This window comes from Mya arenaria, chromosome 17 (genome assembly GCF_026914265.1).
Source record: "Mya arenaria isolate MELC-2E11 chromosome 17, ASM2691426v1".
Taxonomy (NCBI): Eukaryota; Metazoa; Mollusca; class Bivalvia; order Myida; family Myidae; genus Mya; species Mya arenaria.
This window is the reverse complement of record NC_069138.1, coordinates 18,793,736-18,814,282: the sequence shown is the minus strand read 5'-3', so window position 1 is coordinate 18,814,282 and position 20,547 is coordinate 18,793,736. Positions and strand designations below refer to the sequence as shown.

The following is a 20,547-nucleotide window of genomic DNA, read 5'->3' as shown; positions in this document are numbered from 1 at the left end:
CCGGGTGGAGGGGGGAGGGGGCGTTCACTTCTGATAGTGCTATACATCTGCGTATCGAAATTAAAACAATCTATATCTTCTATCACGATGAAAATGGGTGTTCAAAGTAACAAGTACAGCGTTCAATAACAAACGCGCGTATTTTAGACTATATAGAACTGTTTTTATACACATGCAAGTTATTGAACGGTTAAACTCCACCTTCTTGTTTCTGGTCCGATATGGGAGTTGATGTTCAGACGAAAACAAAGGCAACACTCCAATATGGTACAACCAGTGTTACATTTAGGTTTTTGCAATATTCTCCCACAAACTATCAAGCTGACTAATACTCCATCTGGGGCCAACATGTGTGAAATATAACGTACAAGGGGACGTAATAATATTTTATGGTATCCATTTTTTATTTCAAGTTATATTCCTTGAGGCATATAAACTACAAATCTTGGGTGGGGAAAACCCAAAAAGTACAGACTACATGATTGTATTTTAGGCTATATAAACATAATGTGGTGTTAGTAGTTTATACTCCGGGTCCCGGCGTGCGCACATTGAAGGGTCCCTGAGTGACAAGTCAATCACGCACACCTATCCTGGGCAGACTATCAGGCGATTAACCAGTACTAGGTGCCTTCACCTCTGCAAGGAACTGACAACTTCTGAACATGCCAGGGGCAGTGGTACAGTGCGAATGGTCGAAGATATGATTTCATAACCAATCACAACAGAAGTGACCTGGTCAGCCCGGGAATCGAACCGGGTGGTCCGATCACAGTCTACGCTCTACCGATTGAGCTAACCGGGCGGACATAAACATAATGTATCTATTGTAAGTCTTTATATACATAATGTGTACATATATAAACAAAATGCATATAGAGTCTATGTATAAAATATATGTTTTGATAAATGGCCGTCTATATAGTTTCCTATATATACAGTGTGCAAAGCCAGAGGATCCAATCTAAGGGAGACAATACGTCAAATGGTTCACCAGTAGAGATTGAAGAGTTGCGGAGAGTAGTCTATAAGTAAGATGTCTTAAGAAATATAGAAATATATAGCAGGTCTATAGTGAAAGTGGAATTGTAACGTAAAATTCACTTTATCAAAGTAAGAGTAAATGCATATTGCTTAAATGATATTGGCTCGTAAAGTCATTGAAACAATACCTTTGGATAAATACCCTGCAGTCGAACCCCGTTTGCTCGAACATGTTGGCTCGAATTTCTCGTTGACTCGAACTGGATGTTAAGGACCCATTTCTTTATTCTCAAGATAAGAATTTCCGCTTGGCTCGGAATTTACCGAGGCTCGAGGTTTTTTCGCCGGCCCTTAAGAGTTCGAGCCAGCGGGGTTCGTCTGTATTAAGTACTTTTGACTAATAAGCCCTGCTTTATGAAATCAACCATGTAGACTTGTGACACTGAAACCGTTTTTGTTCGAGTTCCCCAAGTGGTTTCCCCTTATTCTTTGTTCCATTATTTTTTCCACCGTTTACGATTGAGATAAGCGTTGGAGTCCGCGAAAGGTTTTCTTGATGATTGAGAGTTTTCTTTTATACCAATTTCAGTTGTCAATGCAGCCTCATACACAAGTGACTGTTTGTCATTTTTTTTATTCATTTTGTTTTAATATCTCGAAGGATATATATGTATTGTTGTTGGTTTTCTATTTCCATTGTGTTTTTCCTACTAGTTTGTACAATGATTGATACTTTCATCATTAAACTATATTAAGACAAAGTTTAAACCTTGCTAAGGCGAACTACGTTAGATGGCTGTCTAAGAATTACTTTATCACACATTTTAAGAGCTAGCACTGTTGCTCCGGCTTTATTTATTCGTTAGCAAATGGTGCTTGTATCAGGTCGTTGATTACTTTAACTTATTTTATCAATTTATGATATTTGTTTACTTTATTCTTCATTGTTTACGAGTTGAGGCTTGCTCTGATAAGGATTTTATATTATAGTCAAGAACAACGATCAACGAAAACACTTTCAAACCTTGTACAATATCTGTTACCTTTTGTATTACCATACCCTATTTAGCCTAATCTCATGGATTTTTGTGCCATGGCAACTTAAGAATTGTAAAAAGAGATACAGTCGTAGGCCGTATCAACACAAAATCAAACCATATTTTGAGAAAGCGTACCAACACAAAGTCATACCATATTTTGAGAAGGCATACCGACACAAAGTCATACCATATTTTGAGAAGGCGTACAAACACAAAGTCATACCATATTTTGAGAAGGCGTACCAACACAAAGTCGTACCATATTTTGAGAAGGCGTACCAACACAAAGACATACCATATTTTGAGAAGGCGTACCGACACAAAGACATACCATATTTTGAGAAGGCGTACAAACACAAAGTCATACCATATTTTGAGAAGGCGTACCGACACAAAGACATACCATATTTTGAGAAGGCGTACAAACACAAAGTCATACCATATTTTGAGAAGGCGTACAGACACAAAGTCATACCATATTTTGAGAAGGCGTACCGACACAAAGTCATACCATATTTTGAGAAGGCGTACCGACACAAAGTCGTACCATATTTGGAGAAGGCGTACAAACACAAAGTCATACCATATTTTGAGAAGGCGTACCAACACAAAGTCGTACCATATTTGGAGACGGCGTGCAAACACAGTCGTTCCATATTTGGAGACGGCGTACCAACACAAAGTCGTACCATATTTGGAGACGGCGTGCAAACACAAAGTCGTTCCATACTTGGAGACGGCGTACAAACACAAAGTCGTACCATATTTAAAGACGGCATACCAACACAATCGTGCCATATTTGGAGAATGCGTACAAACACAAAGTCGTTCCATATTTGGAGACGGCGTACAAACACAAAGTCGTATCATATTTAAAGACGGCGTACCAAGACAATCGTGCCATATTTGGAGAAGGCGTACAAACACAAAGTCGTTCCATATTTGGAAAGGGCGTACAAACACAAAGTCGTACCATATTTGGAGAAGGCGTACCAACACGGTCTGACCATATTTGGAGACGGCGTACAAACACAAAGTTGTACCATATTTGGAGAAGGCGTACAAACTCAAAGTTGTACCATATTTGGAGACGGCATACAAACACAAAGTTGTACCATATTTGGAGAAGGCGTTCCAACATTATGTTGTACAACATAAGGATAAAGTGTTCTAATAAAGCTTTTTTTTTTTGAGAAGATTCTATTGTTAAGATGCCAAGTGTTAGCTACAATTTGTTGCCAAGTGTTAGCTACAATTTGTAGCCAAGTGTTAGCTACAATTTGTTGGGGTCAAAGGCAATTTGTCATATTTTCAAACTTAAACCTTTTTCCACTACATTTTCATAAAATTTCAAACCTAATCCAAGTACTATACATATGTTTATCCTTTTTTCCTATATCAATCATGTTTTCCAGGTCAGGATGGAAAAATCCAACCCTCGGACATGCTGCATGTCCGGTAACTCCGCAAACCTCATTACCGGCTAACGCGTGTGCCCTCTGGTCGGATTTTTCTATCCGTACATGAAACACATGATGGATACTTATAATCCTACTCTCTCGGCCATGAAGATACTTATAACCTTTAATTTTTACAATGTAACAAATATTTGAGAAAAAAAAACTTCTTCACATACGGTAGAACTTTGTAGTTGGTATCACTTCTTTTATAATACTGTTATTCAAAGAAGAAAACTGTTAACGTAAACGTTTATTTTTTTTTCAACTAAAGTTTACAACAGTTTCACACCAAAGATTATACAAAATAGTTCTGTAACTATGAATAAGGATTTTCAACAAATGCTGGAATGTAATCAGTTTTGATATGTATGTCCACCATTTAAAATAAATCAAAATAACACTGTACAAAGCATTGAGTGAAAAATATTTGTACAGACATTTTTTTTATTTTTTAAAAAGATTTTTACTGAATATGTATGGAAATAAATGTTCAGAAACTTGTGTTTTGATTTTTGAAATACATTCATACCTATAATGTTTTTTACACTCAAATGAGAAAGAGAAACTGGTGTATTAAAGTAATCTTGTACAACAAAAAAGGAAACTTACCAGTATGTAACAATGTCTGATTAGTTAGCAATATGGAAAATGGAGACTATTAGTTATAATATCATAGAAAAAGTATTTTATAACAACAAATAGAATATCTTTTGGTTACAATAAATAAATACCAACAAAAACATTGCTCTCGAAGATAAGCGCAAGGAACTCTGTTTGATGAATAAAAACAGGTAAATTTAAAGTACGCATAACAATTAAAACAAGAACTTCAAACTACTCATTAAGAATATTGTACAATATTTTACATCATTTTAAAAGTAAAAAAATATATCTACAGTTTATTCAATACCTTCTGAGACATTGATAGTGATTTGAAATTCTTTTGAAAAAAAGGTTCTTTCTTTTAGTATTACACAAACCTACAGCTAACTTGAACCGTTAAGTCAATTTTTTTCTCATTCTTTTTTGCTATTTCTTATTAAATCCTTGCTTAAAAGGTAGGTTATACAAACTATACTCTCATTTAAAAACATCATGAATAGTAATGCTTATTTTACAACATCTACACTAGAAATGTACATCTTAATCTTAAAACATCCCAAACCCTAGCACTGTTGGTGAAATAAGGTAGCAAAAGTTTCAAAGTAAGGTTGGACACACTTGAAGGAGTACATCCCAAATTTCTCAAAATTCATATTTCCTCTATTTCTTAACCATCTGAGTAAGCATGTCGATGGGCAGCGGAAATATGATGGTAGAGTTGCGTTCGGCTGCGATGGAGTTAAGGGTCTGGAGGTATCTGATCTGCATGGCGGCCGGGGACTCGCTCATGATGTCAGCAGCCTCCTTCAGTGATCGGGACGCCTTCATTTCACCATCAGCGAGAATGACCTAGGGATGATAAAATGTAAGATAAAGTGTTGTTTTAAAGAAAAAATCTTGTGATTTGCATGTTTGAATACTTTATCTTATGCTTTCTGGTGGCTTATAGAGGTTTTATCAGTCAAATAAATATGATATTTCACTGTTTCAATCAGTTAAAATATTAAATTAATATTTAACCAGACTTTAATTAATTTAATTTAATATTTTTCACTGTTTTGAAATTTAAGCCTGGTCTCACATTCTAATCAAACATCAGCACATGTTGCTTGAACAAAATATTTATGAAGTTAGATTAGAAATGATGTTATGTGTGCATAAAAATTGGCACATTTTTATTCCACCTTAAGGAAAATAAATAAAACAATAATGTTTATTTCATTGCAGGATAGCAATGTTATTTCACTCTGTGACCACCAACAGTGAATATTATTCGAGACTGCCCTACTCATGAAATAAAACGCCTAAGTTCACTCTGAGAAATATATTAAGATCTTTTTACACTGAAACAAACAATTATCTTCTATATAGTAAGAATCATTTAACACACACACACACACACACACACACACACACACACACACACACACACACACACAGATATTACACCTACAAACGTTTGGCACATAACATTTTATCTAATTTAACAATACCATGCACACATGTAAGAAGAAAGGCATGCCATGTCATGAAATACCTCCACATTACAAAATTACCATGCTTTAAATAAGGGAAGTAATAAGAACATTTCTAATGGGAGACAGAGTGTTGATAATCTCCCTGTAACTGCACACAGAAATACACCCCACAACATGTTAAATCTCAGCTCACAACCTCATATAATAAAATATTTATACATTCATATGAAGCAACATTCTCCAATGATCTGGGTCATAAAATACTGTTTATCTAATTATCTATTTAGATCATTAACAAAGTGCATCAATATTTAACAGTGTCAATGACTCCCAGGGGCTTTTCAAATGGATCCACTTCATGGCTATCCTATTTATGGGCATTTGTTAATTGAATTCATGTTATAAATCACATCATTGATTTTTGTCCAAGTTGTATGAATCAAGCATTACTATGATCTATAATGCATTAGATCTACTTTATAAATATTAGTAAGGACAATTAATAAAAATAAATTGTTTGGTGTTTCCTGACTAACTCCAAAACATGCATGTGACATGAATTTTTTATCTGGGCGTATTAATTATGTTTTTGTTTTTCATTATGTTTTTTTTTGTTACTTAATAAAAAAACCCATACACATCAAATAATGTGGAAAATGAAGCGCTAGGCAAATTTTATGCTGTAGCCTTAAATAACCTTAACTAAGCCTAACAACTTCAACATGTGAATGAATCTATAATAGAAAACATCAGAGTTCAAAGATGGTTACATTATTTGTCTGAAGATTATACACCTTAAAGCTGCACTCTCACATATTGATCGTTTTAGCGACATTTTTAAGATTTTGTCTTGAAATGAGCCAATTTCGCTTATATATCTGAAAAACAGTGTTATAAGCCTGCTGACAAAAGAGCTTATCCAAATTTTCATATATACATTGACAATTGATGTTTTATGGCTGAAAGCATTTGTAACACTTTCAGGAAAACAATTTTTTTCAGCAGTTCACCAAACAATTGAGATCTGATTTATCTTATATGACTGAAATGAAAGCACAGATGACATAATGAGCCGATTCTGAGACTAAAAAAAATGAAAGGTAAAAACTATCATTTGTGAGAGTGCAGCTTTAAGGCAAAGATCCATGTTGTTGCAAGGAATGTAAAAAAGTATGGTGTATTAGCTGTATTTCACATTCAAATAAATCACTAGAGTCAGGTATTAGTATAGGTTGGTAACCAGAGCACAATGCTGTTTTTTTAAGTATTTTAATTAATGATGTATATATTATAGTATGTATTTTGGGTCGGAGGCCTTTATGTACTGAATAAAGATGAGTTAAGTGTGCTTACATTATGCTGAATAACAGTGTGGACACTATTCATTTAGAATACATTCACCTAGTCACAGAACACCGTGTCCAATTAGTCAATGTTTTATATGAAGGCAAACAAGCGCATATTGACTGTTAATTAAAAGAGTTTGCAATCAAGTTTCATGAATGTGTTTTTTTCATAGAAAGACAATAAAAATTGTGGGAATCCAAAGAAACTGCCCTTCTGACCACAAAACCCGACACTTGATGTGTGGAGTCATAAGTTAAATGATCAATATAACCAATATTTAGTGCAGTGTTTATGCAAATATTAGAGAGGTTGCTAAACAGCAATTGTATGGGTACTTGTTCTTGATGACTTCATTTTATGAACTAAGTTATCCAGGTATGTGTACATTGTTCATTCAGAATGACATACATGATAGCACAAGTACAGTGATATTTATGTGAGCATAACACTTTTTTTTGTCATTAAAGCGTTAATTTAGTTTCACCTTACCATACCACGCATCGGAGAGTTATATGATGAATGTTAGTCTTTAAAAACCAGTATAATGCAAAATTATATAACCAAGTTTTAGACCCAACTGCAGCTTTAACACACAACTTACTTAAGTATCTTATTTCATTTAGAAAAAGTACTTACTTAAATATGATTTTATGAAACCAAATTCAGCTTATCTTATTTATCTCATGTATAATTTCCTTTAAAAATCTCAAAACTCTTTAAAAAAAAAGAACATCACACATTTGATACCAAATCGAAAAAAGTGTGCTGAGCTTGATTCTGTAATAAGGGACTTCAGGCCCATATTGCTCGAAAAATCTTGCGTGTAACTTACTGAAGTATCTACAATATATCTTACATAAATATGATTTTATGGAACAAAAAGTATTTTAGCTTATTGATCTCAATCATTATTTAAAAGCCACAGAACTCCTTAAAAAGAGAGTATTACACAATATATACTTAATCAAAAATAGTGTGCTGAGCTTGATCATGTTATAAGGGACTTAAGATATTTCCAGAAATTGGGGCCGGATGATTTGAGAAATAGGGGCCTTCCCGGCCTAGCTTTGCAATTTCTCTGACATGAAACAGAATTCTTGCACATGTATAATCATTAACACCATGTTCAAATCCATTTTGATTGGACATCTGTTACCTTGGACCTGGCATCTCTAGTTGATTCGGCCTCTGCAGCCATGGCCCTTTGCATCTGGACCGGAAGTCGCACATCCTTCCTGTGAGAGGATTAAAACATACAAACTTGCATTTGAATTTTTAAGTTACCTTGGCCCTGGCGTCTCTTGTGGCCTCGGCCTCCTGAGCCATGGCCCTCTGCATTTGGACCGGTAGACGCACATCCTTTCTGTGAGGGTTTAAAGATAGCCATTGACGAATCAAAAACAAATAAAATAAAACAAATACTGAAATTCTAAGTTTTAACATAAAGGGTTCTTATATTAACTAAAGTTGCATTTAAAAGACAAAACAATTTTACTGGCTACTGACAGAATTCAAAATTGCAAAATAAAATCTCAATAATTCATCAAAATAGTTCCACCAATATACAAGCAAATATCAGGTGAGAGCGGTCTAGTGGTAAAGATGCCTGTCTCTCACTGTTGAGGTTTGGGTTTGAATCCCACCAGGGTGAAAGTGGTACAGGGGTTAAGGTGTCTGTCTCTCACTGTTGAGGTTTGGGTCCATCCCCACCAGGGTGAAAGTGGTACAGGGGTTAAGGTGTCTTGTCTCGCACCCAGGTAGTTGTGGGCTCTATTCCCACCAGGGTGAAAGTGGTACAGGGGTTAAGGTGTCTGTCTCTCACCCAGGTAGTTGTGGGCTCTATTCCCACCAGGGTGAAAGTGGTACAGGGGTTAAGGTGTCTGTCTCTCACCCAGGTAGTTGTGGGCTCGATTCCCACCAGGGTGAAAGTGGTACAGGGGTTAAGGTGTCTGTCTCTCACTGTTGAGGTTTGGGTCCATCCCCACCAGGGTGAAAGTGGTACAGGGGTTAAAGTGTCTGTCTCTCACCCAGGTAGTTGTGGGCTCGATTCCCACCAGGGTGAAAGTGGTACAGGGGTTAAGGTGTCTGTCTCTCACCCAGGTAGTTGTGGGCTTGATTCCCACCAGGGTGAAAGTGGTACAGGGGTTAAGGTGTCTGTCTCTCACCCAGGTAGTTGTGGGCTCGATTCCCACCAGGGTGAAAGTGGTACAGGGGTTAAGGTGTCTGTCTCTCACCCAAGTGGTTGTGGGCTCGATTCCCACCAGGGTGAAAGTGGTACAGGGGTTAAGGTGTCTGTCTCTCACCCAGGTAGTTGTGGGCTCGATTCCCACCAGGGTGAAAGTGGTACAGGGGTTAAGGTGTCTGTCTCTCACCCAAGTGGTTGTGGGCTCGATTCCCACCAGGGTGAAAGTGGTATAGTGGTTAAGGCCGGTATCTGTCTCCTACCCAAGTGGTTTTGGGTTCGATTCCCACCAGGGTGACAGTAGTGTTGTGGTGAAGGTTTCTGCCTCTCACCAAAAACGTCTTTAGTTTGATCCCAAACAGGGTGACAGTTGTCTAGTGGTAGGAGTCCAGCTCTCACCCACAAGGTCACGCTACCATCTGGACTAGGGAAACTCTCATGGCCTCTCAGAATCGCCACCAGTACTGATTCATACCCAGGGTCAGGGAACATGATGGCATGTAAGACTTGATGGTCCTGGGGCACGACTCTATGAGGCTTAAAAGCTTTCACCTTTGCTCACAATAACACTACTTATAAACTCAACATCAGCTTAACTTACACTTCAACTCTCTCCACCTTGACTCCCCAAGGATCTGTGGCCTCATCCAGGGTCGCCTGAAATAATTGGAAAGAAAATTTCTATCTTTTCTATTCTCAGTTTTTTGGCAAAGAATGTTACCAACCTCCTTACAGTATAGATCGGACCTTTAGTCAGCGTAACCTTATCCTTAGGTAGGCCAACATTCTTTTCAAACAGTGTATGGCTTACTTTTACAGTCTGATATAAACCATCCGATGTTAGATCTATTTTGTGAATAACCTAATATTTAATGTGATGACAAAATGTCATGATTTATACATTAATAATAAGAGAAAATTACAAACAAGATGTTTCTGTTCATTTAGGAAAATCAAACAAACCTGCATGGTGTGAGCAATGCTCTCCCTGTCGCTGAGAATTTCCGAGAGCACTTTCGTTCCCAAGACGTTTCGGAGGGTGGTGGCAGCCAACAGTTTTGTCGACGCATGGGCATTCTCAACGTTGATAATGGACATGGTGGCATCGAAAATTCGAGCGTAGATTACGGCATCCACAGCAACTGTTACTGAGTCTCGTGACAGGATCTATAATAAGATTTATAAGTAAGTTGTTTGAAATTCGACATTAATTGTTGAAAAATATAAAAGAGAAATCAATGAGAAAATGAGTTAGCCAAGAAATGCACCACTTTATATTCATTTTTATTTTGGTGCTATTATTGAAATGCTTTGTGCCAATAATTACAAGAACCCTATTTCATTAATCCTTTTCAGTGAATGGAATTGTTTTGTACAGAAAATACAACAAACACATACAAGTGTAACAACAGAAGCTTTGATGTCATACATTTATAACAACACAAATGTTAGCTACCAGTATAAACAGTACAAAGTAAATCATTTAAAAAAACACATTTTAACAAAAAATGTCAGCATAAATACATGTGTAATGTTTAAGTTGCATTACGTTAAAATAACGTGGACCCCATTCAAAATTAGGCATGCATACAGAAGTACAATTCTACAACATAAATCCACTCAAAATAAAATATATATATATATATACAAGAACAAATCTTATTAACAAACTGTGAAGTAAAATGCAATGAAAATATATTTAATTTTGTCATACATGTATATATAGTATATACAGAGTTGTTTGTTTCACAATTAAAGTGATTCACTAACAAACTTACACAGATTTACATTATATATCACAGAAGCTTATACAGTCTATTCACTTCCTGATTTATCCTGATATGTCCGTTCATAATATCTTTCCTTAACACCGTATGCTTGGCTTTCAAATCATAATATCACAATTGATCATGTTTATTCACAGAGGTACAAGTGCTTATATGGAAGGGTTAAAAAATGTTTATATCCAAGGGTACAAATGCTTATATCCATGGGTACAATCGTTTATTTCCAAGGGTACAAATACTTATTAGGTACAAATGTTCTTTTTCGAGGGTACAAATGTTGCTCATTTGAAACATTTATTGATACTTATTATACAGTCTACCATGTAGAATCTTCAACAGTTTGATCCCATGCAGGCTCCTGGTGTGGAGAGTCAGGTAAATAAGGGGGTGGATAGTAAACAGCGGCTTCAGGTGTTCCCGAGTTCAGCCTCTCGGCTACTGGACGTGATATAATAACAGGATACTCTTCTGACCGTTCTAACTTCACTAACTCTTCGTTTATCGGATTAGTGTCAGTTTTCCGCATTGAACGAGAAAGACTTCCCTTGCTCTCCGTTCTACCTCCACTGGACATTCTACTGACCCCAGAGCTCAACATATCAATGGGCAGTGGAAATATGATGGTTGAGTTCTGTTCTGCAGCTATTGAGTTAAGGGTCTGGAGGTATCTGATCTGCATGGCGGCCGGGGACTCGCTCATGATGTCAGCAGCCTCCTTCAGTGACCTGGATGCTTTCTTCTCACCCTCGGCCAATATCACCTGCAAAAAGCAGTTTTTTCTCATATTATAGATCCATTGTAATAAAAGAATCACCTTATTTAAAAGCAAGATATTGCCATCTATGCAAAGAACATTATTTTGTCAGATATAAAATTCCAATTCAAGATTTCATCATTATCTAAGTATCAATCTGTAGCTTGATACATTAAGAAACTAAGATTTTTAGTACATCTTATCATAGTATGCTATTTGGTTGTTTATATTTATTCATTAGCAAAATGAAAATGTGGATGGGAATGGGAATATGATTATTCTGGCCCAAAAATGACATTTTGAGATATTGTAACCCTTATGATGCCAAGTATTTCTAGAACAAAAATCCAAAGTTTCAAGTCAAAATTCACAAAAACTAAAAAAATATAGTACTTTTCGTAACACGAGTGTAGAAATCGAAATGAACAAAATGTATGGTCTAATGTGTTTATTTAGAATGAAATATCCATGTCAGATAAGTATCATGTCAAGGACTATTTACATGTAACATATAAGTTTTAGCATAGAAACAATAAGCACTCATAGTTTGATTACAAAAGTTAACGAAAAGTTCATAAGTGCATTTGGTTGCTATGGTAACTATTGATAATGCCATTTTCACTCATTTTCTAAATGTTTCTCAAAAAATAATGTTTTTCATAAAGTTGTGTTTTAAGTTATTGACATTTTTATGATACCAAGCAATTGCAGAAATAAAATCTGAACTAGTCAGTCAAATATTAAAAAACAACAATGGATATGGAACATTTCGTAACAGAGAGCTTTAACACAATTTGAACGAAATGTTCGCTAAATCTGTTCTTATTTTGAATGAAGTACACAAGTCAAAATATTAAAATATAAAACTATCTTTACTAGTATCACATACACTACAAAAGGAAAATAACAAGTATACATTGCTAATGTCCATAATGATAAAGAAACTTACAACAAAGGTCAAACAAAATTCAGTTGCTATGGTTACTTATGAAAATGCTATTACCAATCATTTTTGAAAGTCCGCATAATTTTTTTTATTTATAAGTTATTGACATCTTTATGATACTAAGTATTTACAGAAATTAACTCTAAAGTTTCACTTTTAATTTCACAAAAGTTATAAAACATATGAAACATTATGAAACACAGGGATAAAAAAACAATGTGAACAAAACTGTTCTTATTTTAAATATTATATATATGTCAAGATACCTGTTTAAATATATCACTTATCTTTACTAGTGTTACATAAACTTCAACATTAAAATAGCAAGAACACATTGCTAATGTATATAATGACATAGAAATTGGCCACAAAGGTCAAAGCAAAAATCGGTTGCTATGGTTACTAATGAAAATGCTATTTCCAATCATTTTCAAAGTCTGCCACAAATAATGTGTTCTCAATATACAATGCGTTTTAAGTTATTGGCATGTAAATGATACCAAGTATCTTAGGTATAACAACTAAAGTTTCTAGTCATTTTTGTACAAAGAAATCAAAAGATATGGATCATTCTGTTACACATTGGTAAGCCAGTTTGAAAACAATGTCCACTAAAAATGTTCTTATTTTAAATGCAGTGTCCATGCCGAAATACTAACTTAACTGTCTGTTATAGCTAACACATAAACTAATTCATAGACACAAAGAGTACACATTGCTCATTATATGTACAAAATGACATAAAAGAACTACATAAAACAACAGCCTGTTGCTATGGTTACATGTGATAATGCCATTTTTTACTCATTTCTTTCATATTTGCCACAAACATTTGATCTACAATCAACATTTCACCAACAAAGGAGTAAACTTCGACTTTACACAGAGTTGGTTTAGGGCATACTGCAGATCTTGATGACTCAGATCTAAAGAATGGACCAAAAGAATCTTGAAGGTACGATTGACGTGCAGCATCTAGGCACGTTGCATGCTTTATTTCAGGCAAAACACCACATTCTGGACTCATCCTCAAAAGAATAACTTCAATTTCTGAGGAATCTACAAACTCTTTGCATACTAAACTCCTTAGTCCTGGTTTATGTTTTGATACATAGAAATGGTGGTATTTGGTAATATTCTTTAGAGTTTTGAAATATGTATCTAGGAATGATTTCCAACTGTGAACTGTGATTGGCTGTTGAGGGTCATAAACCAAGTGTGGGATGTTGTGGCTGGACTTTGAAGAGGTGAAAACAGTGTGGGCAATTTCTTGAAGATTCTCGGCATTACAACATGGCCACTGGACCTTCCAGTTGCCGAAGTGACAGTCAGGAGCAAATTTGGTGTGCCCAGCCAACATAGTGTTTAGTGTTACACTCTCATGCAATCCTGAAAATTGTTGGAAGATCTGTTTAGTGTAAATAAAACTTATCTATATTCACAAAAAATATAACTAAGCAAATGATTTTAACTAGGGTATAATAAAGTTTTCAAGACACATAAATCTTACAATAATGGAGTGTTAACATATGTTTATTTAGTTAACATATTCCTCATATCAAATTACTGCCAACTACACTTGAACTTCATCCAGTTCTGCATCCTTTAAAATTAAAGCACCAATCGCAGATATCAATGATGTGATTGATTTCAAAAGACAGTGCATTTGTCCTAAAAAATCAGACAAACAATTATTAACAGATAAGAAAACTTACCTGTCATTACACGTCACATGGCATACCAAAGCACAGCATTGTTCTTGTTTTGGCCGACAGCATTATCGAAATAAACCTGGAAAATTTAATACATTTTTTTTTTCTTTTTTAAGCTATATGCAGTACATGAAGAAAGCAATGTTATACTGATGGACACATTTCATAAGCCATGGTTGAATCCAAATATCCAATCGTTATCAATCATCAAATGTGAAATGGAAAAAAAATCTGAGTAAGAATGTGTTTCATGGTGTAATATATGTTAAGTTTCATCATCTTTTATATTCACTATTGATTCTCATAATCTCTTCTCAGCAATAAGGATTAAGTTTGCATAAGCTGTTAGAACCTTTAATCCATTAAAATTCTATAGATAATTTAAATGGGTGAAGCACTAAATACCTCAGCATGTTTTTCACCGACACCATAGTGCTGAAAGTAGTGGTGGGCCAGGCTCACGACACTGTCACTTCCTTTCCCCGGCAATTCGGCCTGTCCACCAGATAAAATGTCTACTTTCCTGTACAAATAAATGTTAACTATTGTTAAAGGGACTATACACCAGATTGGCACCAAAAACAGTTTTTTTCTGTAACAAATCTCAGGACAATTATTTAATAAAATGTTTTACTCTTTGATATCATAATTGTAAAAAAGATACCAAAATGTAAATGTTCGATCCGGATTCACCAAAATTGCAGTCCAATGTTGTATCTACTGTGCTACGAAGGCTTACTCTAAACCTTTGGAATATCTAAGCTATATACCTAACTTGGTAATATCAGGTGATAACATCGACAAGCCAATCACGCATACAAATGAATTCTTCTAGGTATACATACCTAGTAATCTTTTTTAATGGTACAATACGAAAAAACTGCAAATATATAATTGTATTTTTACTATGTGGTACTTCAGTTACATGTAGTTAGTTTCAATGCATTGTACTCATTGATACCAAGTTTATGTCAGTTTTCGACAATTTTCTTCTTTTTTTCCCGCTATTTCATCATATGGTGTATAGCCCCTTTAATTGATTTCACAAATAATAATAAAATTGTACTGAAATAGTCTGCAAGAAGATAATGTAGACAACCCAAAATGACACTAACAGATAGCTGTATTACTTTTACAGATCTTTATTTCTAATTAAAATTCATTTTTAAAATCCAAGCTAAGATCAAGAGTGTTTTTAAACTTGTTTACGTTGAATCTTTTAAAAGGATTTCTAAGTATGGCCAAGGTAAAAGTTTTTGAACAGGAATACAAAGCTGACAACATAAAAAATCTAACCTAAAAAGTTAATTCTGACTTGGAAAGACAATTTTTACAGGTACATATCATTATTGTATAAGATCTGTCTTATTCTGTTACTCCATGTTTAATTCAGAGTGACATCTTACCATAAAAACATAGCTGAACCTAAGGCACACATGCGAAACACATGACACTTCTGTGGGGTGGCGAAATATATCGGCCCAACTTGTTGGCATGATGTGGATAGTGGACTTGCTGGGCAAAATCCCATGAGTAGTGGTAGTGCACATCTTGGCTACATGGTTCAGCACCTTCAAAGACAATAATGATAGCAAATAAAAAATCAAATAGTATTTTACTTTATGAAAATGGGTGATCCGAACCGTTATTCAGTAACATTCAAATTATAGTAGTATGCACACTGCAGTTTGTTTACATTTTGAATCTCCTTGACATCTTCAGTTCTCAGAGTACCATCATAATTATTTTACAAAGTAATAAATCATCGTTGAAATAAGTCTCAGAAACATCATGTCCACTATCAGACTCTTGTTCATTTCACAATCAAAATCATCATTATTTATCAAACATAAAATTGACCTTTCATTTGAATCTTTTATATTTTGACTTTGAGAAGACTGCACAAATTCATTTATAATAAAGATTGTCAAGTTAAAGTTGTTCATTTGCAAAATCTGGATCATCATTTTGAATATATTCTTTTTCATAAGGTACCGTCGAAGCCTGTGACAACGTTTAACATTTAACCTTGGCTGTCATTATCGGTTGCTAACAACAAAACAATTCGCAGAATTCACTTCCGGGTTTTGACAATTACTTTGATTGCCATGTGAAAGTACTGTCAAATTACTTATCAAGCTTGTAGATTGTGTTATACTGATTAAAAACAATCATTAATGATTAAATAACATTTTATTTGTACTTACCACTTGCAATTCCACAATTTAAACCAAGAAACGTTGAAGTTTAACACCGGATGTTCCTCGTGAAACTAGGAAACGGTGTCTCGGTTACTGCGTTGTTTGTCAGAATGTTAACAAATATCGGTTATAAACAACCATTTCATGATCAAGCATATTCTGATCAATGTTCTTTCGTTTCAAAAAAATAAAATAATACTGTTTTTATTTCAAAAACGCCTCACATCATCGACCAGAAATGTTTGCACCTTACCGTCATACAAACGTAGTTACCAAAGTCCAAAAGCCGAACAGCTGACCAACTCTTTCGGTAAATTAAACACACGTTAAAAGGTTATGATCAACTAAACGTCAATAAATAGTGTTGCAGAGGGTTTATTGCTGAAATTGACGTATTTTTTTATGTTGACAACAAATAACTAAGTTTTTAGCTCGAAAATACCATGTAAAAATCAAGGGGAAAAGAGTGCGCGATTTGATTCTCGCTTTTTCTCGTTATTCACGTTAGCGCCACAATGATCAAAATCGCGTTCCCATCCACAAATGATATTTCACTGTTTAAAACAGTGAATATATCAATTTGATATTATTCACTGTTTTGAAATTTAATCTCGTTCTCGGTTTGAAATCAAACATCTGGCATAATTTCAGTGACATTATTTTTGAAATGACGCAACAAGCGCATACTAATGTGCTTGTTTGTCTAAAAAAGTGTAATAAAATTACTTTTAATTCCAATTTTAGGCATACTCAAAAGAAAAATTGTTTGTTTCTGTGTTAGATAGCAATTTTCACCTTGTGAACACCAAAATTGAATATCTCAATTGTGGCTACCCAGCTTGTGATACATTAAATTTTGTGCTCACTCAATGAAATATATTACGCTCTTACACTAAAACAAACAAATTATCCTCTATATCTTTGCTTATCAAAATCAACTCTACAACACAATGTTCAAATCAAATATTTAACATCAAATAGTTTTAAATGCATGAAGATGACAGTCATTTCACAGATAAAAACACATTTCATTCTGATTTATGCAATAAAAGAGACCAACAGACTTCAACTCACACAAGGTTCTATGAAAGTGATGCTTGAGATATTTCTGACAATACAGTAACATATAGCATGGAGCGACAGATAATGGATTTAAGCAGTCAATAATAGATTTAAGCAGCCAATAATTAATTTAAGCAGTCAGTAATTGATTTAAGCAGCAATAACAGTTGTGAACAAAAGAGTTTGCAGTAAATTTATGAACAAAATTTCTTTATATATTATTCTATGTCAGTGATCGAAACTAGCCCAAAGTATGCAACCCAGACTCAACCCAACCCTGGGTTTTTTATATTCTTATTTTCTTAAGCTTGTCTTTTATAACATGACAATATAGAATACAGGCTTGTTTACGAATACTTTAATTCTGATGACTTGTTCATACATTTCATTTTTTTTAAATATTTTTAGCAATAACATTGCGCTGTTAAAAATCTATCCTAGGTTCGAAACCTCTCAGAATTATTGATGAAATGCTCCCCTGCGATACTAATTATGTGATGTTTTGATTCAAACCTTCTCTACCAGGTAATATAAAGGTCATAGTAATTAAAAAGCAAATCATCCAAGATAAAGGTCATTGATTTTATCAAATATGGCCAGGTTCAGTCGTCGAGCATTTGTTTACTGCAAATAATCAACGGAGAATTGAAGCTGGCAATGAATTAATCTTTAATCATTTAGAGGGGAATCCATATTTAGTGCTGAGGTATTGACATATCGTTTATTTGATTCATTGATTGATCTGCTGCTGAAATGTTGAACAGAACAATATCAATTCATATAATGTTTTGTCAAACTCTCTACTTTCATACATCAGAGAAAAATGAGATTAAACAATGTAACAAATTATTTTAAGTTATGTTCTGTAACTCACATGATCTATTCAGACTTCTTTCAAGAGAATAAAACATTGCGCTTTTCATTTGTCTCAAAGTCCATAAATTCAAAATTCTGAAACATTTTTACAATGGAATATGAGTAAGGCGGGTCTAGTATTATTGGGGTCTGCCACTTAGCTGAGGAGTCTATAGCACGATTGTGAACTGTGGCTTATCAGTACAGTGCTTTCCAAAACATCACCAATAAGGCTTTTGGTATTTGTGAGACCCTTAAAAATGCATTTGAGCTTGTTTCATGTCAAAGTTAAATAAGTGAGAGTTAAATATTATGCATGTGTTAATCTTAAGTTAGTAATATAAAACAGCTTCAGACATTTCCTAGATTAAGAAACATTCATTGTCAAATCTGAAGAAATGTTTGATTGTATTTAACGAAAGTACATTAGTTAGACAAAATTGTCCAAATTGTTTAGGTATTTTATCAGCCCATGTTCATTCTACCCAATAGCAAATGCATTACCTTGGCCCTGGCGTCTCTTGTAGCTTCAGCCTCTGCTGCCATGGCTCTCTGCATCTGGAACGGAAGTCGCACATCTTTCCTGTAAGGGGAGTAAAGCGTAACAGCTTGATGAAAAAGCTTCTTTGTTTTTGCTCTATCGATAAAGGGGCATTACTCATAAGAACATTTGTCTGACCATTAAAACAGCCAAAGTTATAAGCCATTCTACACATGGGCACTTTGTCTCTTGCAATATGTGAAACCAAATTTCCCTTAAGAAATACTGAATGATAGAAGAGTTATACCCTGTCACTGGGCTTTTCCCTGTAGTTTTAATGGTATTGTGGCAAAACAGTTTGTACAATGACAACATTAATTAAAGGGACTGTACACCAGAATGATTGGCACCAAAATTATTTTTTTCTTGTAACGAATCTCAGTACAATTATTTAATAAAATGTATCACTCTTTGATATCATAACTGTAAAAAAAATAATACCAAAATGTAAGAAAAATCTAGGCGGAGACTTGGTTCGGACCGGAGTCGCCAAAATTGCTGTCCAATGTTGTATCCACTGTGCTATGAAGGCTTAGCCTAATCTAATGGAACATTTAAGCTATATACCTTGCTTGGTAATATCACGTGATAACATCGACTAGTCAAACGCGCATAAGGAATGAAGTCTACTAGGTAGACATACCTAGTAGTCTTTTTCAATGGAAAAATACAAAAAAACTGTACAAATAAATTAATTGTAAGCTATGTGGTATTTCAGTTATTAAGTTTCAATGTATCGTTCACATTGATACCAAGTTTATGTCAGTTTTCGTCAATTTTCTTCTTTTTTTCGCTATTTCATCATACGGAGTACAGCCCCTTTAACATCAATTAAACAATAACTGGAGCCTTTTTTTTGAAAAACAAGTTGTGGCCAACAAACAAGATCACTAGTCATTCAAAACAGGAGTAAAACTAAAACAGTTATTTAAGCTAGAGTTATGGACCTTGCTGAACATAAGGGTATATGTTTACCATTAAGTTTCATTTAAATATGTAAATCAGTTTTTGAGTAATGGCCAAGATAAAAGTTTCGGCACAACAACAAAGCTGACACACTTTATAACAACACCAAGGCTATGACAAATCATTGACTTTCTGAGGACTAAAATCAGAGGAGCTGAGAAATGAGAAAGATAACAACTTACACTTCAACTCGCTCTACTTTGATTCCCCATGGATTTGTGGCCTCGTCCAGTGTAAACTGAAACAATTAATGGAACCTTTTATTTCCTACTAGAAATATAAACAAAAGCTATCAGATAACATTTTCCTAAAACACATAAACCGGCACAAGTTCATCATTTTAAGTAAATAAGCAGCAGCTTATAGATTATAACTAGTGTATGGAACTGTAAACACAATGCCTACAAAAATTAACAATAAGGAAAGTTTTGACAGCAGTGCATATGACATTGAATTAATTTGTTTAAATTCTTTAAGATTCCTTGATCTCCATCACCCTGAAAATAACTGTTAAGAACTTTTATATCAAGACATCGTAGGATACACCGTTACACTAGGAAGCTATTTCGAGGGGTGAGAGCAAAAAGGTTCTATCTTCTTCCTTATTTAATGTCACTTAGAACCTTTTT

General features: G+C 34.6%; 1 protein-coding gene and 1 pseudogene across 2 annotated transcripts in view; both read right to left on the bottom strand.

Annotated features, from left to right (window-relative positions):
- Positions 1-3,721: 3,721 nt before the first annotated feature.
- The window catches only part of LOC128224176 (band 7 protein AGAP004871-like), a 34,437-nt gene continuing 17,611 nt past the window's right edge, over positions 3,722-20,547 (bottom strand). Inside the window, exons 6-9 of one of the 2 annotated variants that reach the window (XM_052933920.1) lie at positions 10,058-10,261; positions 9,696-9,751; positions 8,069-8,147; positions 3,722-4,936 (exon numbers count right to left, since the gene is read on the bottom strand). In XM_052933920.1, the coding sequence (XP_052789880.1) occupies positions 4,748-4,936; positions 8,069-8,147; positions 9,696-9,751; positions 10,058-10,261 (528 nt within the window). In that variant the 3' untranslated portion in view covers positions 3,722-4,747. Of the gene's footprint in view, positions 4,937-8,068; positions 8,148-8,196; positions 8,276-9,695; positions 9,752-10,057; positions 10,262-20,547 lie in introns of both variants that reach the window. The other variant, XM_052933919.1, reaches the window with a different exon arrangement.
- LOC128224175 (uncharacterized) lies at positions 12,069-18,905 on the bottom strand (annotated as a pseudogene).